The sequence below is a fragment of the Tinamus guttatus genome, unplaced genomic scaffold, assembly GCF_059628265.1.
Source record: "Tinamus guttatus ecotype Peru unplaced genomic scaffold, ASM5962826v1 Tinamus_guttatus_pri_ptg000048l, whole genome shotgun sequence".
Classification (NCBI taxonomy): Eukaryota; Metazoa; Chordata; class Aves; order Tinamiformes; family Tinamidae; genus Tinamus; species Tinamus guttatus.
Window position 1 is genome coordinate 14,277,971 of NW_028288582.1, and position 22,131 is coordinate 14,300,101.

General features: G+C 38.0%; 1 protein-coding gene across 2 annotated transcripts in view; it reads left to right on the forward strand.

The window, feature by feature from the left end:
- Window positions 1-22,124, forward strand: part of PTPN21 (protein tyrosine phosphatase non-receptor type 21) — a 33,738-nt gene extending 11,614 nt beyond the window's left edge. Inside the window, exons 4-19 of one of the 2 annotated variants that reach the window (XM_088539741.1) lie at window positions 2,581-2,648; window positions 3,208-3,278; window positions 4,168-4,255; window positions 4,652-4,740; window positions 6,764-6,851; window positions 7,504-7,583; window positions 8,792-8,893; window positions 9,780-9,840; window positions 10,256-10,340; window positions 11,927-13,389; window positions 15,227-15,364; window positions 17,723-17,944; window positions 18,426-18,554; window positions 18,874-19,108; window positions 19,637-19,797; window positions 20,616-22,124. In XM_088539741.1, the coding sequence (XP_088395867.1) occupies window positions 2,581-2,648; window positions 3,208-3,278; window positions 4,168-4,255; window positions 4,652-4,740; window positions 6,764-6,851; window positions 7,504-7,583; window positions 8,792-8,893; window positions 9,780-9,840; window positions 10,256-10,340; window positions 11,927-13,389; window positions 15,227-15,364; window positions 17,723-17,944; window positions 18,426-18,554; window positions 18,874-19,108; window positions 19,637-19,797; window positions 20,616-20,744 (3,209 nt within the window). In that variant the 3' untranslated portion in view covers window positions 20,745-22,124. The remainder of the gene's footprint in view (window positions 1-2,580; window positions 2,649-3,207; window positions 3,279-4,167; window positions 4,256-4,651; window positions 4,741-6,763; window positions 6,852-7,503; window positions 7,584-8,791; window positions 8,894-9,779; window positions 9,841-10,255; window positions 10,341-11,926; window positions 13,390-15,226; window positions 15,365-17,722; window positions 17,945-18,425; window positions 18,555-18,873; window positions 19,109-19,636; window positions 19,798-20,615) is intronic. The other variant, XM_088539742.1, reaches the window with a different exon arrangement.
- The last annotated feature ends 7 nt before the right edge of the window (window positions 22,125-22,131 follow it).

The window sequence follows — 22,131 nt, forward strand, 5'->3', positions numbered from 1 at the left end:
TTTCTATTTGTTCTAAAATAAGCACCTCTCCTTACTGTAATAAAAATGGCAAGACATAGTCGCATTCAAATATGCACTCTGTTTTTTTAGAACCCCATTTTCTTTAGAATTAGCAGCCTTAGAAATATTGACATAACAGAACTGAGAGTTCAGCAGGTTATGAAAGGCTTGCTCCTCAGAACAACGTTAGGTTATGTATGGGCTTGGGGGGCAGGTGACCCAGAACTTGCTAGTACCCATGTGCAGTCCTCAGTGCCATACCTGTGTTCTAGTGCATCTTTCCAGGAGTTGGGTTTGAATTAGATATCTGAATTCCTTTGGAGATGAGGGCTTAAAGTCCTCTTCTTAGATCGGCAGACCTTTCATTTGTTGCTTCTGCTAATGAAGACTTCTGACACAATAAGGAGAGAAGATGGCGTATTTTTAATAACTAAGCAAATGTGATTATAAAATAGTGTTTGTATCTCCATTTTCTCTCTCAAATACCCTAACACCAAAGATAAGTTAATTCACAAGGCTATTATCCATTCCTGTGTTCAAATCCCTACTGAAGCCACACTTCTATAATTTCCATCCATTATTTTTCCCATGAGAGTCAAATGAGGTGGGATGTATAGAAAATCTCCAGTCCTCAGTCTATCTGATCATGTCCAGTGCTTCCGGCTATTATGTTTGTTTGGTCTTAAATCTCACAAAATATTATTCTTAAAGACAGCAATTTTGTTTTGTGTGTCTGGATGGCAGCAGCTTTGTTTTTCTGGTTTTGTGTTTATTGCTTCACTGTGGAAGCCACTCCAATATAAATAATAGCAGTTGTAAGGCTGCCAAAATCAAAAGGGACCTAAAATCATTTGCAGTACATACAACTTAGAATTTTTTTTCAATTAAATATGTATATGCTGGTAGTATTGTAACAAAGATTATTATCTTTTTTATGAGAATATACCTACTAACGTAACAGGATGAATAATATTAGCCTCTTGTTTATATTACAGTATTTTTGTTTAATCCAAGCCAGGATTTAATAGTTTTCAGTTGACAAGTCTTGCTTCGATATTTTCCAATCTTTGGACAGTATAAATGTGTCTCTACTGAGTTGTTTATAGGAATCCTTCAATATAATCCTCTTTCCAGATGGAAAATATTTATCCTTCAACTTTGCATTCCTCTTTCAGAGAACTACTCTATGTGTTGGTAACACAGTGAAAAAATAACTCAGAAAACACACAGTTTTAAATTAATACACTTTGATTGAAGTATCTTATGACAGGTAGATTATTTGTTTTTTACAAATGAAAAAGTAGGGACAATTGTTTGCTCTTTTGAGCGAACTGGTTACTCGTCTCTTTTCCACAAGACATATTTTACCATAAATTCTAAACTAATTCAAAACACTTTTATCTGAAGTGCCACGTTAATCTAGCGTGGCACAAGCCCTCCCATTTAATCATGAGTAACTTATATAATAATTGTTAATGCTTGATAGAATTTGCTTCCTAAATGTGTCTATTATAATGATATCCAGACTACATAAATAGTATCTCTGTACTTGAGGATTATATTTATGTGCTTTGAAACAGCCGTCCTGTAGAAACTGTAGTCCCTGAAGATACTTTCTCTTGTGAGACTGGTATATAATTTTTCTGGTTTAGACTGTTTGATTTCTCCTCTTTGACAAGTTGGCTATTTTTTGTTCCTGGAAATAGACAGATAGGTAAATTTTTTGAGACTTTTTTTTGTCATGACAGAGATCCTAAACTTTTACTGAGTCCATTCTGAGCACATCTCTGAGTCTTCCAGTTTGACTTTCTGCATGTCTTGGTGCAGGGATCCTAGGAAGCCTTGTGATGGGAAGCAGCCAATGTCCAGGATGTTCCAGCTCTTCTAATTAAGTGTTTGAATTAAGCTACAAGTTAGAGCAGTCTGTCAGTTCTTTACTGCAAGTATGGCTGCATGTAGTTAAATGTCTCATGAGAGAAAAAGATGGAGCCAGACTCTACTCAGTGGTGCTCAGGGACAGACTAAGAGGCAGTGGGCATAAATTGAAACACAGGAAATTCCATCTGAACATAATACAGAAATTTTTTTTACTGTGAGAGTGGTCAGGCAGTGGAACAGCTTGCTTAAAGAAATGGTAAAGTCTCTACCTTCTGTATTCAGAACCTGGCTGGACACAGCCCACAGCAAATGGTGGCACATGGCCACCATCCACAGCAATTGTGCTTGACCCAGCACAGTTGGGTTGGCCTGCATGATCTCCAGAGGTCCCTTCCAACCTCAACTATTTTGTGATTCAGTGATTTAAAAAAACAGAGAACTTTAGGCTGCACTTTGTTTTATCATTTCTTCCCCTTTCCTATCCACAAGGAGTTTGCTATTTTTTTCTGAACATGATAAAAAGGTAAGATGTGTTTCTACTGTTTCTCTTTGAAAACATTACTGTTCAGTTTGTTCACTTTCAGACCATAGTTCCATAGGATGGATATTTGCTTGTTGGACATCCCATTGTTATTAACCATCTATTGAATCATTTTGTTACAAATGTCTGAATCCAAGGCCTTTTTTTATTATTATTTTTAGCTGATTTTGGAGACTATGATCAGTATGAATCTCAGGAGTTTCTACAAAGATTTGCCTTGTTTCCAGTGGTAAGTATTTTCTTCAACTATTTTTTTGTGTTTTATATTTACATTTATATTTTATTTTATATTTATATTTATTTATATTTTATTTTTATATTTTTTATATTATTGAACATGTAAGTTGCAGTTTGAAGATATACAAATACAAGATTGACAAAGCAAGCTATTATTAAAAACCCAATGCTCCATTCTAGCTTACTGCTCCCAAATTTATCAAATTTAACAAAGATTTTCTCTGAGACTGGAGTTACAATGTTTTATATTGTACAGAAGCAAAGAAATTGCAAGATTTTTTTTTGTCCTGTGCTATAAAGAAGTTGAGATGCAGATAGGATAGTGAGTAGAGTCACTCCAAAACTCTGTTGTTTGTGCATTTTGTTTTAGTTTTTATGTGGGTAGAAATATTTTTTCTTTTCTTTTGGAAATTTAGTATTGCTCTGTCTGAACTCCAAGCCCTGACTGGAGGGCTGTTTCCTCTAAGTAGAGATATTGTGACTGTATTATTTTGGAGATTTTTTGTTGTTGTTGCTTTAGTTTGTTCTATAAATGCTGTCTCTACCCTAAGGGCTGGCTGCAAGAAGAAAAGATACTGGAAGAAGCAACACAGAAAGTTGCCTTGCTACATCAAAAGTACAGGTACATTTCTAAAATGCTTTATTGCTTACCTTTGATGTGATTGCTTCAATAACTCAGCAAGTTGGGAATCTCAGAATGCAACTGAACTAATTTTGCCTCTATTTAAATGAATTTTGCACAGCTGCAGCTTCATTAAAATGAAGCAGTGTTTCTTTTTTTCTGAATGAAAGTGAGGGGAGAAATAGAACTAATGATGTCTTGGAATAAAGGAAAAAGTATTGATTAAAAAGTAAGAATATGAGACACAAGTAAATATTGCAACTTCACTTGTATAATGTTTCTAGAACTTGTTTATAGCTTGAAGTTGTGAAACCAGTAAGGATAGGTCCTGTAAGAAAACACTAGAAGGTGCTCTGCTTTCTAGAAACGTGATGGCAGTCACCATGCCAGGATGCTTATGATCTAAGTGAAAGGCACCTAAAATAGGCAGCTTTCCGTGGCAGAAAATTAGAGGAAAGTTAAAGTTAAGTTTTGTAACATCAGTTAATCGGGAAGAAGTGTTCGTGACTGCAATGTCGATAATTTTCTGCACTGTTTTAGGACAAAGCTTAAAAAATTCAAGCCGTTTTTATTTGAAATGCTGGCGTAATGTGATTGTGTGCTTAAAATTCAGCAAAGAAGGGCTAATCTGGTTAGGATTAGGAAAAAGTGAAAGAACAGATTAATGTCATTGATGAATATTCTTAGATTTAGGAATGAGAAAGGATTTATTATATCAGAGTGTAAAGAATGAGAGAAATATACTAGCCATTGGTATGAATGGAAATCAGTAGGATTTAGTGGTTGCCTAGTTGTTGATGTTTGTCAAGCTTTAACTGCGTCATTCAGAGTAAAACAGAGGGATATTTCTTATTGGCAGTGGTTAGCTGCTTGTTTTTCTCACTTGCAGAGGCCTTAGTCCTCCTGATGCAGAAATGTTATATATGCAAGAAGTAGAGAGAATGGAGGGCTACGGTGAAGAGAGCTATCCTGCAAAGGTAAGCAGAGCTTTGAGCTTTGTCTTAGTTGCTTTTGAGCTGTTTAAAAGAATTTGCTGCCTGTCTTAAAAAAAAAAAAAGTCACCTTCCTCCCTCCCCAGAATTGGAAAATCAAATATCAAATGTATGGGCCTGATACAGAATGACATCTCTAGTGTAACTGTGCTGGGATTTTTCAATATGAAGGTGGCTGTGTTGAGTTGGATGTATATGCTTTAGTAATGAGGAGCAAGCATTATATGTTTAGCTGGATTACAACCTTAGTATTACCTTTGAGTTGCCACTGTTATTTTATTTCCCAGAACTATTTTTTTAATGTAAGTAGTTGCTTCTAATGTGACTTTTCTCTCAAATAAATTTTCTTGCATTTGTGTAATTTCTTACAAATCCTTACAGGACAGCCAAGGAAGTGATATATTCATTGGAGCATGTCTTGATGGTATCTTCGTGAAACACAAAAATGGTCGGCCTCCTGTTGTATTTAGGTATTACTCTTTATTAAAATAGCTTTGCCTATTTTACCTAATGTTTTATGTATATTCCTCACTAGCATATGTTTATGATGTATGTTTGTTCATTTGACAGTGGCATAATCTTGAACACCGAAGCTGGTGTTAAATAATTCAAGTATTGGCTATAGGATGAATCCTTGCAAACCAAAATAATTCAAAGTGATTACATGCGTGTAATACATATATCATTGTAAAATATTTATTAAATCACAAAGAAGCACATCTTTGCATACCAAAGAGGTTGTCCTGAATTATGCATATTGTGCGTATCCAGAACCTACCTGACAGATGAAGTTTAGACCTCATATGCAATGCTCTGGTTCCAAGTGATTGAAGGGCCTGTGTGGGCATCTGTGAACAGAATTTGGAGTAAATTTAGAAAATCTATAAATGGAAACATTTTTAATGGCTCTTAGTAGACCGAAGTTATCTCTATAGCAAAGAAGGCTTGGCTTTTAGTGAATTTTAACCTCACAGAATTGAATTTTTGGCTGATTATGAACAGAATCTCGGAAACGTAAGTCCAACAGTTAGTGGAACATGTGAATTTCTGTAGAGACAGAGATAACTGTGCTTGTCACTTAGTGGCCTTGATTAGTAGGACTTACACACTCATAGGCTTTTCACTCTCTGTCCCAAATATGGTCTGTCTGTCGTGGTAGGAGAACCACGTTCTTATTTGTGGTGTGGAGCTGTAGAGGGGCCCTGCTCAGCCTCTTGCGGAAGAAAGCAACAGCAGTGCTGGTGTCTGGCTTTCACAGCACGTGGGGGAGCTGAATGAAGCTCTGTCTCTAAATTTCACACAAGTCAAAGCACAAGGAAAACTGATATGCACTGTTTATCTGTTAGAAATTGACTCTTGCATTTTTTCAGTGTGAGTGGCTTTCTCATGTGTCTCATTATAAACTGTTATTGTGCTTTTAGGCCTTTAAAAAACAAAATTCATTCTTAAAACCAGAAGTATTGGAAATATTTAGCATTGAGACTCAACAAAAAGTGTGTATGCTGTCCATTTCCAACGTAAGAAAGAAGCTGCACATAGTTGGAGAGCATCAGAAAGCATTCACATGCCAATTCTCTTTTGCACAGTTGATTTGCTGTATCACTGTGGGCAGTTCCATGTCTGTCCTGGTATTTGAGAACTAAAAATAGCATAAGCAGATGACCCACTGGTACAATTTACAGTGGTTAGATTAGGCTTCAGAACGGTTGCAAAAGGTTCATGATTGCATCCATAAAAGCATAGGAACCAAAGCCTTGGCTTTTTGTCTCTCTTCATCAAAATGGGGAGATTAATGATTCCCTGTCTCACAGTTATGACAGTGAACAGCTATGAGGCACAACAATATCATGGAAATAGAAACCGTAAAAATACCTTTAGAAAGAGTCCTGTGTGTGGATCATGCTTTTCCTCTGTGTTTGTGCTCAGCAGAACACCCGGTTAATAAACCAGTGATACAGAATTTGTTTCTATTAATGTATTATTAGTACATTAAACAATTTTCAATTTAAAAGGTAGTGAATATGTGGCATTATATTTCTTACAATCTAATCTTCCATCATATATCAGCCTGCAAGAATTCTAGAAAACATAGCTAATAATGCCTGAACTGCTTTGTGTTTAATGTAGACATTTATTTCCCTTTAGAATGCATTACTTTCATTCAGGCAGTCACAACATTGCCATTACTGATAGTTAAATTCGCTTGGATTGATTAAAAGAAAATAAAAAAACAGTGAAACAAATTTGAAGTGGAATACGTGTTATACTTGGTATCACTTGCATTTTGCAATCCTTTCAGCAGTCATTTAACCAATATGGAAGTGATGACCTAAAATTGCAGTGTTAATCTTGTTCAGATGAATTGATTTTGTTTGCTTTTTGGTTTTTGTTCTCATCACTATTCTTGGAGATGGATCTGTTCTTCAGCTGCATTTTCTGCGGCTTGAAAATCCAAGACTTGCCAGTCACAGTCTCTCTCTCTTTTGTCTGTAGGTGGCATGATATTGCCAACATGTCCCACAACAAATCCTTTTTTGCACTAGAGCTGGCAAACAAGGAAGAGACAATCCAGTTCCAAACTGTGAGTGGGTGTTTATTTTTTTTCACTGAGAATAAACGATTGCATTTCCTTTCTGTTAAATTTCTTTACCCTGTTGGGTAAATTTTCTTCTGCATATCCAGTTGTATGAATGAGTCAAATACAGAGTCTGAAGCACTCTGATCCATTCCAGTGAAATTGCTTGCATGTGTATTTTTTTAGCCTTTAAATCTGTGGTATTTAAAGATAACATTTCAACCTAGAACTTTGCTGCATGGGCCAGTGTGGACTTTGCAGAATCATGTTCTAGCAACTACCTATTTCCTTTGTCAGCAAGGCATTTTGGACAGTCTTCTGACATGGTGGATACACACACACTCTCTCTCTCTGTATATATGTGTGTGTGTGTGTGTGTATGAATATGTATATAGGCGCACTCTAGTATTATGGCTGATAAGGATGCCATCAGCAAAAGGCTTCTAATTTAAACTTTTATAAATATAATAGAATCATTAGGCTAGAGTATCTGTTCAGGTCTGCAAAAAGTAGGTTTAAGGAAAATCTGCTTATAATAATGTAACTCAATTTAAAAATTGTTTAATGCCAATTTAATCTTTAAAATTTCAGTGGCTTTTGTGAGAGCAATTGATAGGCATGTTTTACCTAATAGCATTTTTGTTGTTTTTTTTGGCAGGAAGATATGGAAACAGCAAAATATGTGTGGAGGATGTGTGTGGCTAGGCACAAATTTTACAGACTAAATAAATGCAGCCTGTAAGTAGCATACACAAGCAAAATTCTTGATGCCTTTGGAGTTTCTATTAGGAAGGAAAATCTTATATGACCTCTTCAATATCTTCATTTTTCTTTTTTGTTTATACTAACTAATTACTCGTAGGATTTTTTTCCTGTGTTTTGTGAGAGAACATTTATCACCAGTTACTAAAACTTACATAAAAATGGTATAAAAAGGGTTCAGCCTCCTAACAGAGAACAATATTCAGCTTAGATCTTTACTAAAGTGCTAGTATTTGGCCTTTGCTGCTGAATCTGTAGTGCTGTAGTAGACTTCAATTCCTTTGGGGGTCAGTAATGCTAGAATGTTTTTGAGATACTAAAATCACTGGGATTTTGGCCTGTGTTTGAGTGAACTGTTTAAAGATCACTCTGAAGGCCTTTCAAAGGGCGGGAAGGGTATGTGAAGCACTCTTGAAATGTGCTGGATTGACAGCTGAGAGGTATGTGGTCCTTTGGGTATCCATGGAATCTGTATAGCTCAAGTAGCACCAGTGGCAGTAGCAACGTAAATTTAATACAATTCATGAAATTAGATTTGAATGGGCTGGTATCCAACTTGTAAATCAAGGGCTAGACTTTGAGCTACTCTTCGCCCCTGGTAGCAGCTTTCCTTTAGTTACGTTACTTCAGTCAAAGAACAGACAAACAGACCTATTGAATAGCCCATCATAAAAAAGTGTGATTCCCAAATGTATCATTCCACCTCTTGGTGTGTAGGTCAGCAACAAAGTACCTATGGAGGGCTTGGTGCAAAAGCATGTTTATTGTGAGTGCAGCTTTGGAAGAGTAGAATGAGTTTGGAATAGCCAACGTGATCCTATGTCTTATCTTAAACGTGATCTTTTCTGGAGAGAGGTGAGAAATATTGGTAGTATTGGTGTATTTGTAGGATTCTCTCATTGCTCTCTGAATAGTATTGAATACCAGTTTCTATTTCTTACTCTGACTCATCCTCTACAGCACAGTTTTAATAGGAAAAGTCCTCAAAAAATAAACATTTTTTTGGTTTGATTTATCTCTACCGTAAGATTCCCCGTCCTCTGATCCTGCTGCTGAAAAATGTATTTTGCATGCCTATAAAAAGTTCATAGTTTTTTTGTGTTGGTAATTGGGACCTTTTCTAATTAGTTTTCTCTGTTTATTAGCTGACTGTTTCCATTTTGTCTGTACATCCTTGTCTTTAGTGACTCCCCGGACTCTCCAGCCGAGGAGGGCTCTCAGAAATCTTCCCTCATTCTTTCCCTTCCACGCTTTCCAATTCTTTCTCGTCCTTCATTTCCGAAAGGGTGAGCTGTAAAATCATCTTTCTTTCTAAAATCTGGCAGTTCCTGTAGTTGTATTACTCTGCTGTCTTTTGACCACTGTCTTACTACAAAGTGCAGTGTGGGGTGAGGAAAAAGGAATTAAAGCTTTTTGAACAATCCACCTTGGAGGTAACCTAAAAAAACCTCCAGTTACTGCTGATAGCTAGAACACTGGAACATTAAAATACTTATGCAGCATAGGCTTTGTTCTTTCTGTAACATTGCAAATACAACAGGCCCTTCATAAATTATTTTAAATGAGGTCTTAATTAGGATGGGTGACTTGCAGCATGCGATATTGCATGGGGTTCAAATTTGCATCTGGTCCTCAGCTTTTTCTGCCATGCTACAAGAATAGCTTCAGGGCCATTTCCCTCTTTTGCTTGTAGAATGGAGACTAAGTAATAACTAACATAACTAAGGGTAATGGGTACAAGTTGAAACACAGGAAGTTCCATTTCCCTGTGAGGAAGAATTTCTTTACTGTGAGGGTGACAGAGCCCTGGAACAGGCTGCCCAGAGAGGTTGTGGAGTCTCTTTCTTTGGAGATCTTCCAAACCTGCCTGGATGCCACCCTGTGCCACGTGCTCTAGGTGTCCCTGCTGGAGCAGGGAGGGTTGGACTAGATGATCTCTAGAGGTCCCTTCCAACCTTAAGCATTCTGTGTTCTCATCCTGTTTTTGCGTTTCTGCTCATGCTCACTGCAGTGGTGGTTTCCTTTTGACACTCTTGGAGGGGACTGTTTAACACAGAACCTGGCTCTAAGAAATACTGAATGGTTTTAACTTAACCTGTGAGCAGTTTTCAAGATCTGAAGTAGGTCTTGATGTAGTAAGAACAGTTTCTCACCATACAATTTCTTTTGTAGACAAACCCAGCCCGTTACAGTGAATCCTGTTAGAAGGCGGTCTTCTTCTAGGATGTCTTTGGTAAGGAGATCAAATAGTCTTATATTTGCATTCTTTTAATCTGAAATGACTTTGAATTAAATACTAGTTTGTTTCAGTGAAATAAAATGAGCAATGAAAAAGATGAACCTAGTGAGAAGCTTCTCAATTTTTGGAAGGTCTGAATAATGACATTAAAATAGATACAATACAAGGTATTTTAAACACTTTTATTATCAGTTTAAGATTGGTCTGTCTTTTGGAGACTCTTCTAGATGGCAAGGTACAATCTTGGTTGTTTCTTATTCCTTTGATGACTTCATGGGATAAACATGCATTTCATATTGTTTAGGACTAAGCTGAGGACTAAGTTTATATACAGCATTCTTCAAGACTTTATTTTTAAAATAAATCACTTAAAAAAAAAAAACTAATAATAAAATACTTTATTTCTTAGCCCAAGCCTCAACCTTATATGATGCCTCCACCACCTCAGCTGCATTATAATGGTCATTATACTGAACCGTACGCATCATCCCAAGGTAATTATTAGCAGAGTTGAAACGTTCTAAATCTTAAATAATTGTTAAAATGGTTTTAATTGTAAACTGTAAACAGCCAAACCTTTTGATTTTATTGCCAGGAAAACTAAGACCACACTTTCAAAGGTAGAAGCTATACATTGCATATATTTGCATTTCATTTTGTAGAATTGAATAAATTCTTAGGCTAAACATGGGACAGGTTTGCAGTGCATCACTCATTGCAGTTCTTGCTCCTGCTCTAGGCAAAGGCTGATGAGATGCATCAGGTAAGAGAGAAGTGATAATTGCTGATAGCATCTGCAGTAACTTTAGATCGCCGCCCCTCCTGCATGTGTTTAAATGGACTGGAGTATGTCTGAGTTTTATGCACCCAACTGGTACTTGATGGCATTCTGAGATCCTTGTCAGTATTGATCTTGATTGCTGCAAGGAATATCTAAGCCCACAGGGAGTTTGGAGAAAAATAAGAGTTTTAAAACTAGAATGTAGGAAGAGAGGACTTTGTCTCCCAAATTGCTAGACAGCAAGGTGCTGAGCAGTCCAAAGGCTGAGGAGATCCATGGGTTATGGAATTATTAAATATTTGTTTGAAAAAAAAAAGAGGATAAAATAATTAGAGTTCTCAAGGAATGTAATCTGTCCAATTACACAGTGGAGTCAAGGCTGCTTTTTCTCTCTAATTGATTGTTACACATTGTGTCTTTAGTTAACGAAGTTGCTACCCTAAAGAGCTTAATCTAATCCCATGCAAAGTAGCCTCAGTTACTGGGGTACTAAGTAGCCCACGCAAAGCAGGGCCAGTGACTATCATGCTTCCTACTGCAAAAATCCTACGTCCGAACTTTTTTTTTTTTTTCATAAGTAAAAGAATCATTTATTATCAGCAGATTAATTTCAATAAGAATGGTAATGGTGTTGATCACTTTAAGTGCTACATAACTAAAGGAACCTAAAGCAGTGACTTATTTACTCTGCAGCCTGGCAGATTAACAATTACTTCATTGGCTGTACAGTCTACTAAGTGCATGCTGAATTTGTAAACTCTGAGGTCATTTTCTTTATCCATCACAGTGGTTATATGTTAATGTGGAAAGAATATATGGTTGTTGTTTAAATAGTGTCCACAGTTCTACTTTTTTAACGGCCTTATAGTATTATATCCACTTACGACCGGAGTATTATTTTGTTTCTTAGTTTTTAAGCTGATCTCATTAAATTAGTGCAAACTCTGGCGTGGTTGTTCTTTCTTTCAACTGAAGTGTTTTAAGATTAATTTGTATTTGGTTTAACTTAGGCTGAAGCTTACAAAGCCTGATCTGAAGAAAACTTTTCTAAATTGAAGTAAAGTTTTGCTCTGGGAGTTTGCATCATCTGTTGATCATTATTGGTTATTCTGGTGTGAATTCCTTAGGTATCAACAACAAGAAAGCTGTTCTGTTTTTCTTCTCTTCCCAGTTTAAGATACAGATCCGAATAACTGAGATCTTGAAAATCTCAATCATAGATTAGCTACATGTTCATAATGATTATTTTCCTCATTTTGTGTCTTGGACATAATGATTATTCTTAAACTTTATTTTCAGATAACCTGTTTGTGAGCAATCAGAACGGATATTACTGTCATTCTCAGACTAGCTTGGACAGAGCTCCTCATGACTACAGTGGCCGAATCCGCAATGGTAGTGTCTATAGCGCCCATAGCACAAACTCCTTGAATAATCCACAGCATTACCTGCAGCCGTCACCCATGTCTTCCAACCCCAGCATTACTGGAAGCGACGTCCTCAGAACCGATTACGTCCCGTCGCATAGACATAGTGCACTAATACCACCTTCTTACCGGCCCACGCCGGACTATGAAACAGTAATGAGACAGCTCAACAGGGGAATGATGCATTCAGACAGACAAAGCCATTCAATGAGAAATCTTAACATCAGCAATTCATATGCTTACAGCAGGCCTGATGCCTTAGTTTACAGTCAACCTGAAATACGAGAACATGCTCACTTCACTTCCCCGCAGTCTAATCATTACCCATTTAACCTAAATTACAGTTTTCATAGCCAATCTCCCTATCCCTATCCTGCTGAAAAACGTCCAGTTGTTGGGGCGGTCAGTGTGCCTGAGCTAACAAATGTACAACTGCAGGCTCAAGATTATCCAGCACCAAACATAATGAAGACCCAAGTCTATCGACCCCCTCCCCCGTACCCATACCCAAGACCTGCCAATAGTACCCCGGACCTCTCCCGCCACCTCTACATTAGCAGCAGCAACCCGGACCTCATTACCCGCCGAGTGCACCATTCCGTCCAGACATTTCAGGAGGATAGCCTGCCTGTTGCACACTCTCTTCAGGAAGTCAGTGAGCCTCTGACATCGGCACGCCATGCCCAGCTGCAGAAGAGGAACAGTATTGAAATAGCAGGCTTGACTCCCAGCTTTGAAGGTATAAGAATTAAAGAGAGGACCATGTCAGCATCTGCAGCAGATATGGCTCTTCCAAGGGTTATCTCAGAAGGGTCACAGCCCAATATCCTGATGGACAGGACAAAACAAAAAGAAAATGAGCAAGAAGGCATGAATTGTGAACATAAGAAAACCCTTTCAGATGCTACTATGCTGATTCACAGTAGTGAAGAAGAGGAAGAATTTGAAGAAGAAAACAAAGCTAGTACAAGCCTGTCCCCTCTCCCTGAAGATCAAGCCCAACTTTCGACCGTTATGAGTGGTTATTCTCATGATTCTGTACTGAGCTACCCATATAGCTCTGTTGCTTCATCTGCTGGACCTTTGCATATTCTTGACCCTAAATTACATATTACGGAGACAGAAAAGAGAATGAAGGATATGAGCCCAGTTCACTTACTGGTAGAAAGCCAGGTACAGAGAAGAGGGGAAGGACTGCTTACTCCATCTATGTCGGAGTCTGACCTTACAACATCAGGGAGATACAGAGTAAGAAAGGATTCAGTAAAGAAGCGACCTGTGTCTGATCTTTTGTCTGGGAAGAAGAATATTGTGGAAGGCCTTCCCCCACTAGGTGTAAGTGGACATTACTTTTTCTTGTTTTGGATTGTTTTGGGTTGTTCTATGGTGGTGTGTTAGAAATCAGCCTGAGATGCTTTTAAAACATAAGAATTATTATCTGTTTTCTCTCATTAACTCTGCTTAGCTGCCTTCTATCTTTTCTGCCACTTCTGAGTTCTGTTTGAATAGTCCTCCCACACAGACCCAACTGTGCCCCTCCCCAGTCTGATACAGCTGACCTGCCTAGCAATTCTGCAGCAGAGAGGTATTTTAAAGTCAGTCCCACTTCCCACATTCTGTCTTACGTATCCTTTTCTGGGATAAAAACAACTGCTTCCCTTCCACTGCCAGATTTCTAATGTCATAACTTCCCTTACCAAAAAACTGAGTTTAGCTAAATCCTTTAACTTTCTTATTCTGACCAAAAAGGGGAATCTGACTCATTAAAATAATAGATTCTCTTTCCTTGTAATTTTTCTTTACTTTCCTCCATCTCCTCCCCTCCCCATATCCTTTCCTTTTTCTTCCCTTGCCTTCAATCTGCTCTTATCCCATTAAATTTATTCCTTGCTGTCTTTTTCTTTTTTCTCCTCCTATGACTCCTTAAAAAGAATGGAATGGAAGGACTGTAGGTTTCACCTTTCCCGTAACTCCCACCTCAAAGAAACATCAAGGCCCACGTTGGACCATGCAGTTTCAGTTGCATTGGCAACGTTTACCACTTACTTTGTTTTAAACTTTTGGTCACCTTATGTAGCTCCTGGAATATGTTGAGTGCTGCTGAAGGAAGACCATGTTCTGTGGCATCTGGGGGTCGTGTTTCCTTTATATATATATGTGTTACATATATATTAAAAATAATAATTAATATAATAAATATATATATATTTTAATAACATATATATATATATGTTTCCTTTATATATATATATATTTATTTAATTGATTGATGTTCCCTTTCCTTGAGGTACTATACCCTGTTAAATAGTTTTTGCAAGAACTGGTCTGCAGTGGAACTAGCATCATAAATCTACTCTTTACTAACTATTCTAACTGATGCTGCAAAAGCTAACTTAGATTAAGGCATGTATTTAAATAGTTACTGCTCTCACAGTTTTCTTAAATGTTGGACTTGATCTACATGGAGCTGGACACAATAATACAGGCTAGGAATTTATACCATCTTCATCAACTTCCATCATTTCCTCATGTTTCCTTAAGCTTTCTTCTTCTTCTTCCTGTTTGTTATGTGGATATAGAAAAATATGGTAATATCTTTCTACTTGTGTTCACATTTAGATATAGTTGCTTTGTGTTTTGCTCTCCATATGAAATATTCTGAATCACTGATGGGACTACCACATCACTAACCCTGCCTTTTCCATCTGATAGTCATGTGCATATTCATTTCAACCTTTCAAACTGTTTTCATTGGAAATATTCAATAGAATACTTTTCAGTTCAGTTTGCATAGCTATACAGAATCATTTTATTTATGTATATTTTGGGGTGGCTAGTGATTCCAGTTCTTTCAAGAATGATAATTGCCCAGAGTTGTGGCCTCACACCTTCAGCTATGACCTAGCCTTGCAGGGAGCATTATCTGTCATTCTCATGCAGTTTCAGTAACTTGTCTGGAATGAAGACAGACTTGAGCTGTGTGCTTGGAGGAATGTAGCCCCACCACCCTAATCTCTCACTGCAGTCCTAATCAGAGAAAAGGGTCAAAGCTGGTTTAGTTTGCAGGAGAGGTCAGAGAAGTATCCTTTACTAAACTGAACTCATCTGAGTTCTGCTTTATAACCTATCAACTATTTAAGTATATTTATAAGTTTTAGCTTTTCTTCTGCAGGGCATGAAAAAGAATAAAACTGATGCAAAAAAAATAGGGCCTCTAAAGCTAGCTGCCCTAAATGGACTGACCTTGAGTAGAATGCCTCTGCCAGACGAGGGGAAGGAGGAGTCCACAAGAGCAACAAATGATGAACGGGTAGGTTGAAATTTTTTAATACTTGATTTCTCTTTCATCACATTATTAACTTTTCAAAATTTAATTGCATATGAATGGTGGTACTTTGTAGCGACTTTCAAAATATTACAGATTCAAAGCAACTTAAACATTGAGCATAGAAGCAAAATGGTAAATGAGACTTCCGATTACAAAGTCACTGATACACATATTGAGTGTGACAAAAGATTTTTCTTTTAAGGTTTAAGATGACAGCAATTTACCTCACCCTTTGAACATAGGTTCCTTTACACACTGAAAGGTCTAAACTTGATTGTAATGATTAGTAGTTCATGCAATTTTAACAACAAATTGAGTAGTTATATTGCATCCCCAGGATACCGCTCGTTCAGACAGTGTTTATCTTTTTTTTTTCCCCCAGGTGGATCCCTGAGAATGTAGATGGAGCTTGTGTGATCTGCTGAACTTTTAAATTAATTAACCAGTCTCAGATCACAGAGAGAATGTCAGGTTCTAGAACTGAGGATTGATACTTGAGAGATATAAGATATAACCAGTACCCCAGCCTGTCTCTTTCCTGTTTATACCCACGGTGTCCTGTGTGCAAGAAAGTGCGAAATTAGTGAACATCCAGATTATGAAGGGTTGTATAGAACAATTCTGTCATCATATATCTTCCCAGGGAGCAATTAGATGAGTGAGGTCTGTGGTGACTATTGTATGTTCTGCAGACACTCATCTCTTCAGACTCTGGTTGTGGGCACGGGTGGGCAGCCTTAGCTGAAAGCCCCTTCAGCTCAGTTCATTGAGGTCACTGAGTGTAACAGTCACAGTACCACTAGCTGCTGTTTCCAAGTAACTTGCAGGACAGTTGGTTGAAAATCACAAAAGAAGAAAATCAGTCTTGGGGTTTGAAAGCTTGGAATTAAACCCATATGAGGGAGTTTTGACTGTAATTTTGTGGCTGAAAGTGTGTTGAAATGGCTTTCTGAAATATATATGCCCCTTGAGGATGTGAAGGAACAGAAAGTAACACTGTATTGTTGAGATACATTTTTACATTTAGTTACAGTTTTGGTTATTTCCTCTTGCAGCCAGCATATTTTCCTGGTTTGACTTCTATTGAATTCAGACATATAGTTATTCAGAGAGTTCTGCACAAAGGGCTAAGACAGAAGAAGAATCTGTAATGTAAAGTGATGGAAAAAGACACGTGCCTCTACACTGTCTCCTCAAATAGTTCACGTAGGCAGAATGTATATCAGGAAATGGGAGTGGTTCCTAAGACTGTGGAGAAGGGACAGAACAAATGAGACACACAACATGAAAGAAAGTCTAGACAGTAGATATTTTTAGAAGATGAAGACTTAAGTGGATTCAGTACCTACTTCTTTGCTCAGCTTCATGTTACTGTCAGGTTATACTGGGAAATTTGGCCTAAAGACACAAAAAGGCACATTTTTACAATGAGTGTATTGATCTGTAAGTTGTGTGTAACAGCGGTTTTACACTTTCTAGTGCAACATTTGGCAGTACAATTATTTGACACAATGCTTTTCTAGTCTGATACTGCAGAACAGTTGCTGTGAGAGGCTCGAGACATGTGACATAGATGAAATTTTCTGGCTGAAATCTCACATATTATTCCTCTAATTGTTGTTGGCAAGCAGATCCTGAAATTCCAGAAGTGTCTTATGATTTAGAAACAATTTAGTTTTGAAAGAAAAAATCTGTTTTGGGGCAGACTGAATTATTCTAGTTAAAAAAAAAATCATGGGTTTATAACTCAGCTGTAGCAGGAGGTTCCAAGAAGGCTTTGCTGCTGTCTTCTATATTTATTATCTTTACACTAAGGAAATGTGGAATATTTGCAGTAAATGATTAATTCATTCAGTGAGCTCAGCATTTTGTTCTGGAATTGTAGAGTTTTTCTCCACCTTCACCAGAAAGTTGTATGCATTACAAGTGATTTTTTTTTAATAAGTGATTTTTCAAATGATGTAATCCTGTGTACTATATTGAGCAGAAAGATTAATGAGTGTTTCTTGTTTAAAGGCATTTGAAGCAATGTTTATAGTGTAGCATAGTTACCTTGTTTGGCCAAATATTCCTTTGCTATGATTTTTGTTTCCTCCCACAGTGATGTTTGTGACTTAGTGAAACATCTCAAGATTCTTAGGCAGATTTCAATTGAACAACACTCTTCCTGGTTAGAATTGCTTCTGGCTTATTCTGGTATGTTTTAAAAAAATAATAGCTGGAAAAGCATTAAAAAGTTTGTATAGGAGAAAGTACAAACATTTCATCCCTTATGAATTCTATGTTAAAAAACACCTTGGTATTTGAATTTCTCTGGTAATCTTTGTTCTCTTTTTTTAGTGTAAAGTTCTGGAGCAACGGCTGGAGCAGGGAATGGTGTTCACGGAATACGAGCGCATTCAGAAGAGGCGGCTTATGGATGGGGAGTGCTCAATAGCTCGGCTTCCGGAAAATGCCGAAAGAAACCGGTTCCAGGACGTCCTTCCTTATGATGACACCAGAGTGGAGCTAGTCCCAACCAAAGAAAATAACACGGGTTACATCAATGCATCTCATATCAAGGTGAGAGAAATACTGTTGGAGAAATCTTTTCTGGTTGATATCATAATTAAAAAGGGATTAGGCCTTCAATTCTGGTTTTGTCAACTAAGTTAGAATCCCTCCCAATCTCTCCTTCCTTCCTTCCTTTTTTCTGCTGAGTTTTGTTTGGGGGAGGAAGAACTTGCTTGCCTTACATTACCTTAAAAAAAAAAAAAGAGGGTTAGTTTTTGGAGAGATTTTCTGGTTTTGCTTCTACGTAAGAGAGATGTTCTATATTGATCTACTTTCTCTCTGCCCTCCTCTCTCTGCATTGGTACTCACAGAGGACACGCTTCCTAAGTTAAGAAGGGAGCTGGCATCTCAACAAATTGGGATCCTTCACCATGATTGTGATGTTTTTTGATCTGCGGTGACAGAGTCTTAGTTCATCCTCTTCCGTATTCTCAGACTGCGTTCGTGGTAGGCAGTAGGATGGCTTCTAATATCTATAATCTTTGTCCAGGTCTCTGTTGGTGGCATCGAATGGGATTACATTGCTACACAGGGCCCTTTGCAGAACACATGTCAAGATTTCTGGCAGATGATTTGGGAACAAGGGATTGCCATCATAGCAATGGTCACAGCAGAAGAAGTGAGTATAAGCTGAGCAGGTCTACCCCAGAAAATTTTGCAGTGATTTTCTCATGATCCATTACAGGAAGGGGGGCTGTTTACTGAAACAAGAAAAGCAATTGAAGATTATTTTATAGGGACCCCTTTGCTGTTCTGTCTTGCTTTTCTTGGCAGACTGATGTAAATTTGCAAACCCTTTCCACTAGAAAGTTTGTTCACTCAGTGAGAAACTGTAAGACTGTGGCAATACTTAATAGAGGAGAAATATATTTGTTACAGGAACATCAGTTGCGTGTGTATTTTCATGTTTCCTGTTAAGCAAGTGTTTTACTTTTAAGGAGAGTGGGAGAGAAAAAAGCTTCAGATATTGGCCACGTCTTGGCTCAAGACACAACACCGTCACGTATGGAAGATTTAAGATTACAACACGATTCCGTACGGATTCAGGCTGCTATGCAACTACGGGATTGAAGATCAAACACCTTCTCACAGGACAGGAGAGGACAGTTTGGCATCTGCAGTATACTGACTGGCCAGAGCATGGCTGTCCTGAGGACTTAAAGGGATTTCTCTGTAAGTGTTCAGTGGATTTGACTTTTTTTTTTTGTGTGTGTGTGTGTTACCTAGCATGGCTGCAATACAGGAATTAGCTTGTGATACGTATGCCAAGCATCCTGCTGTACAAGGTTTCTCCATTCCAGCAAGAGATACTAGATTGTGTTTTTGATGGGCATATACCTGTCAGTATATGACAATTTATGTCTAAAGCCATGTGTACAACACACTGAAAAGCCATATAGCTTAAAACATAATTACATCCCGTATTACTCATTCAATATGTGTCAGCAATAGCAAGAACACCACCTTTGTTGGGGGATTGGGAAGCTGTCAAAACCTTACAAAAACTACATGATTAGTAGATTTGTATTGCTTTTGATGGGATGTGAAAGGTGATTTATTTACTGTGTCATTTTCTTCTGGGAGATGTAACTTGTTGAGTTCCTCCTACAGGATATTTCTGATAGTCACGCAGTGGTAATAGCGGAGCTTTTATAGCTTTGTCTCCTAAATGTAGCTTTCTTCTTCTGTTGAACCCAACAGCCTACCTGGAGGAGATCCAGTCGGTGCGGCGCCACACAAACAGCACCGCAGATCCGCAGAGCTGTAACCCTCCTGTGCTGGTGCACTGCAGCGCGGGCGTGGGGCGCACGGGGGTGGTCATCCTGTCAGAGATCATGATTGCTTGCTTGGAACACAACGAGGTAATTCCTTTTTCGTTCTTGTGCTCTGAAAGTGCTGGGAGGTTGGGCGAGTCACCTGCCTAACAAGGATATAGCCATTGGAAGAGCATTCCGGTTGGAGTTGAAAGAAGTTTTGGCAATTCAACAGAAGTTAATAATTTTCTAGAGTTGCCCACTTATACACTGGGTGTTGAAGGGTTCATCTGTTTCTTGACTTTATAAGGTGTTGTATGACTGAATGGAAAAAGTATGTCTTGGGGTACTTGTGCATATCTCAGGGTTTGGCCCTGGCTTTTTCTCTATTACTTCATGATAGTTAATATTTAAGGGCATGCTATGTAATCCAGTCTCAGTGCTTGTTATTAAATATTTTGTTTCTAAATATAGTAATATTTGCAGTATCAGCCTTGGCAGAGGACAAAGTGGTAGTTTAATAGCATAAGACCTAGTCCCATCAGCCTTTAGCCTCAAGTGGACAGTTTGTTATTCGTAATATAAAGGTGTCAGCTGAGGCTCTCCAAACCAAGTGTTCACTGTGCATCCCTATCCCAACCCTGTGCAGACTTTTGGGACCATTAGATTTGTGAGGAGTTACCCACGAGGCAGGCAGGTTGGACACTATTATGCATGGCTCACGGATGAGGAAGATGAGGTGAATATGGTCAGTGGTGCAGTTATGTCCATGCTGCCAGAATAGGCGGTGAATTTTCAGAGTTGAAATTAGGGCAGCTGTTTCTATCCTTAGATCACTAGTTTTATCCTGCATTTCCTGCTGTGAAGGTGTACAAGGCAATCTCCTTACTTACCAGTCACTGTAATGGTTTGTTCTCTTCCTCCAGATGCTGGACATCCCACGAGTGCTGGACATGTTGAGGCAACAGAGAATGATGATGGTGCAGACTCTTTCTCAGTACACTTTCGTCTATGGAGTTCTCATCCAGTTTCTCAAAAGTTCTAGGCTTATATAATCCCTGCCACTTCCTAAGGGACACGACGTGAGTTTACAAAAATAAAATTTCAGTTGTCCAGGCAGCCTGGCCCCTGCTGGCGTTTGCTTCCTATGCTGAGTCACAGAGTTACTTTTCAAGACTAGTATGTGACTGTTAAATGCAAGTCCCTGTAACAGTCCTTGCAAAGCAGGATCTTCGCTGGGCTACATTCTTCCCGTGTTCAGCTGCAGTTATAGTAGGAAATGATCCTCCTTGTTCTGTTTTGTAGAACTTGCACACTTTCTTTAGAATAGTGTTACTCTGGGCAAAATAAGTGTCTTGTAGAATGGAAGTGGATGACGCAATTTTACTAACTTTTTTAAAAGTAATATAGACTTTAAAAATGAATTAAGTGTGCAGAAGCTAAAACCTGTAGATGCACGTGGGGAGAGGAACTTACTCCTTGGGAATGTCAAGGTCTTAAGCAGTTTCATTCTGCTTTCAATTTTATATTTAGAACAATACATCTATGTTTTTTAAGATGAACTTTTGGTTTCCTCTGGTTTACTCAGCAGAATTAGCAATTCCTAGATATTTTAAGATGTCACTTTAAGGCAGTTATTTTTGTATTCATCTTTTTTTTTTAATTTTGAAAAAATACCATTTTTAAACAGCATAATGTTTTCAGAGGAAAAGATTGACAGTTTTTGAATTAACTTTTCAAAATCTGTGGAGAAAGTACTAGAGGAAACTGTTGAGAGTTGTAGAGTGCCAAATAACAGAACTGGGAAGTGAAAGATCATGTTAACTGTTGATAATTTCCATTTGAGCGAGAGGCATGTTTACCTACTGAGTTATAGGCAAAAAGCAGGGCAAGAATATCCTAATTATCTGCTAAGTTCTTGGAAACAAATGGATGAGAGAGAGTACATATTCAGTATTATTCATATATTTAGAGAGCGGTTTGATTTTACTGGCTGAAATCAAAGTGGAGGCAAATGTTTTAAGCACTTTTCTTTTTGCTCTGTTATTTATGTAGTTAAACATAGAAGCTATAATCATATATTGTTTCATATGGCAATACACCATTACTAACCTGTTATTTTTGGGAGAGCCTTTTAAGTTGAGGAAGTGAGAGAACCAAAATTGGAATACGAAGGTGTATAGTGGTGAAGTGGAAATGATCATGTGAAACAGAAGAGAGGAGGTGTGGCAGCTGTGATTGCTGGTTTACACAGTTCAAAATGACCGTAGCAATTTTTATATTCCCCTTCGAGGAAGCCTTTAAAGCACTAGAAGTGTTTGTAGAATTTTGGGGATTATGTTGTCAGTAGTAAACCAGATTTTGCTGGTGCTGTGGAGTGTTGCTATGAAGGATGTTCACAGAAGCTCTTTGAGAATGATTGCAGAGGGTAAAAATTCTTAA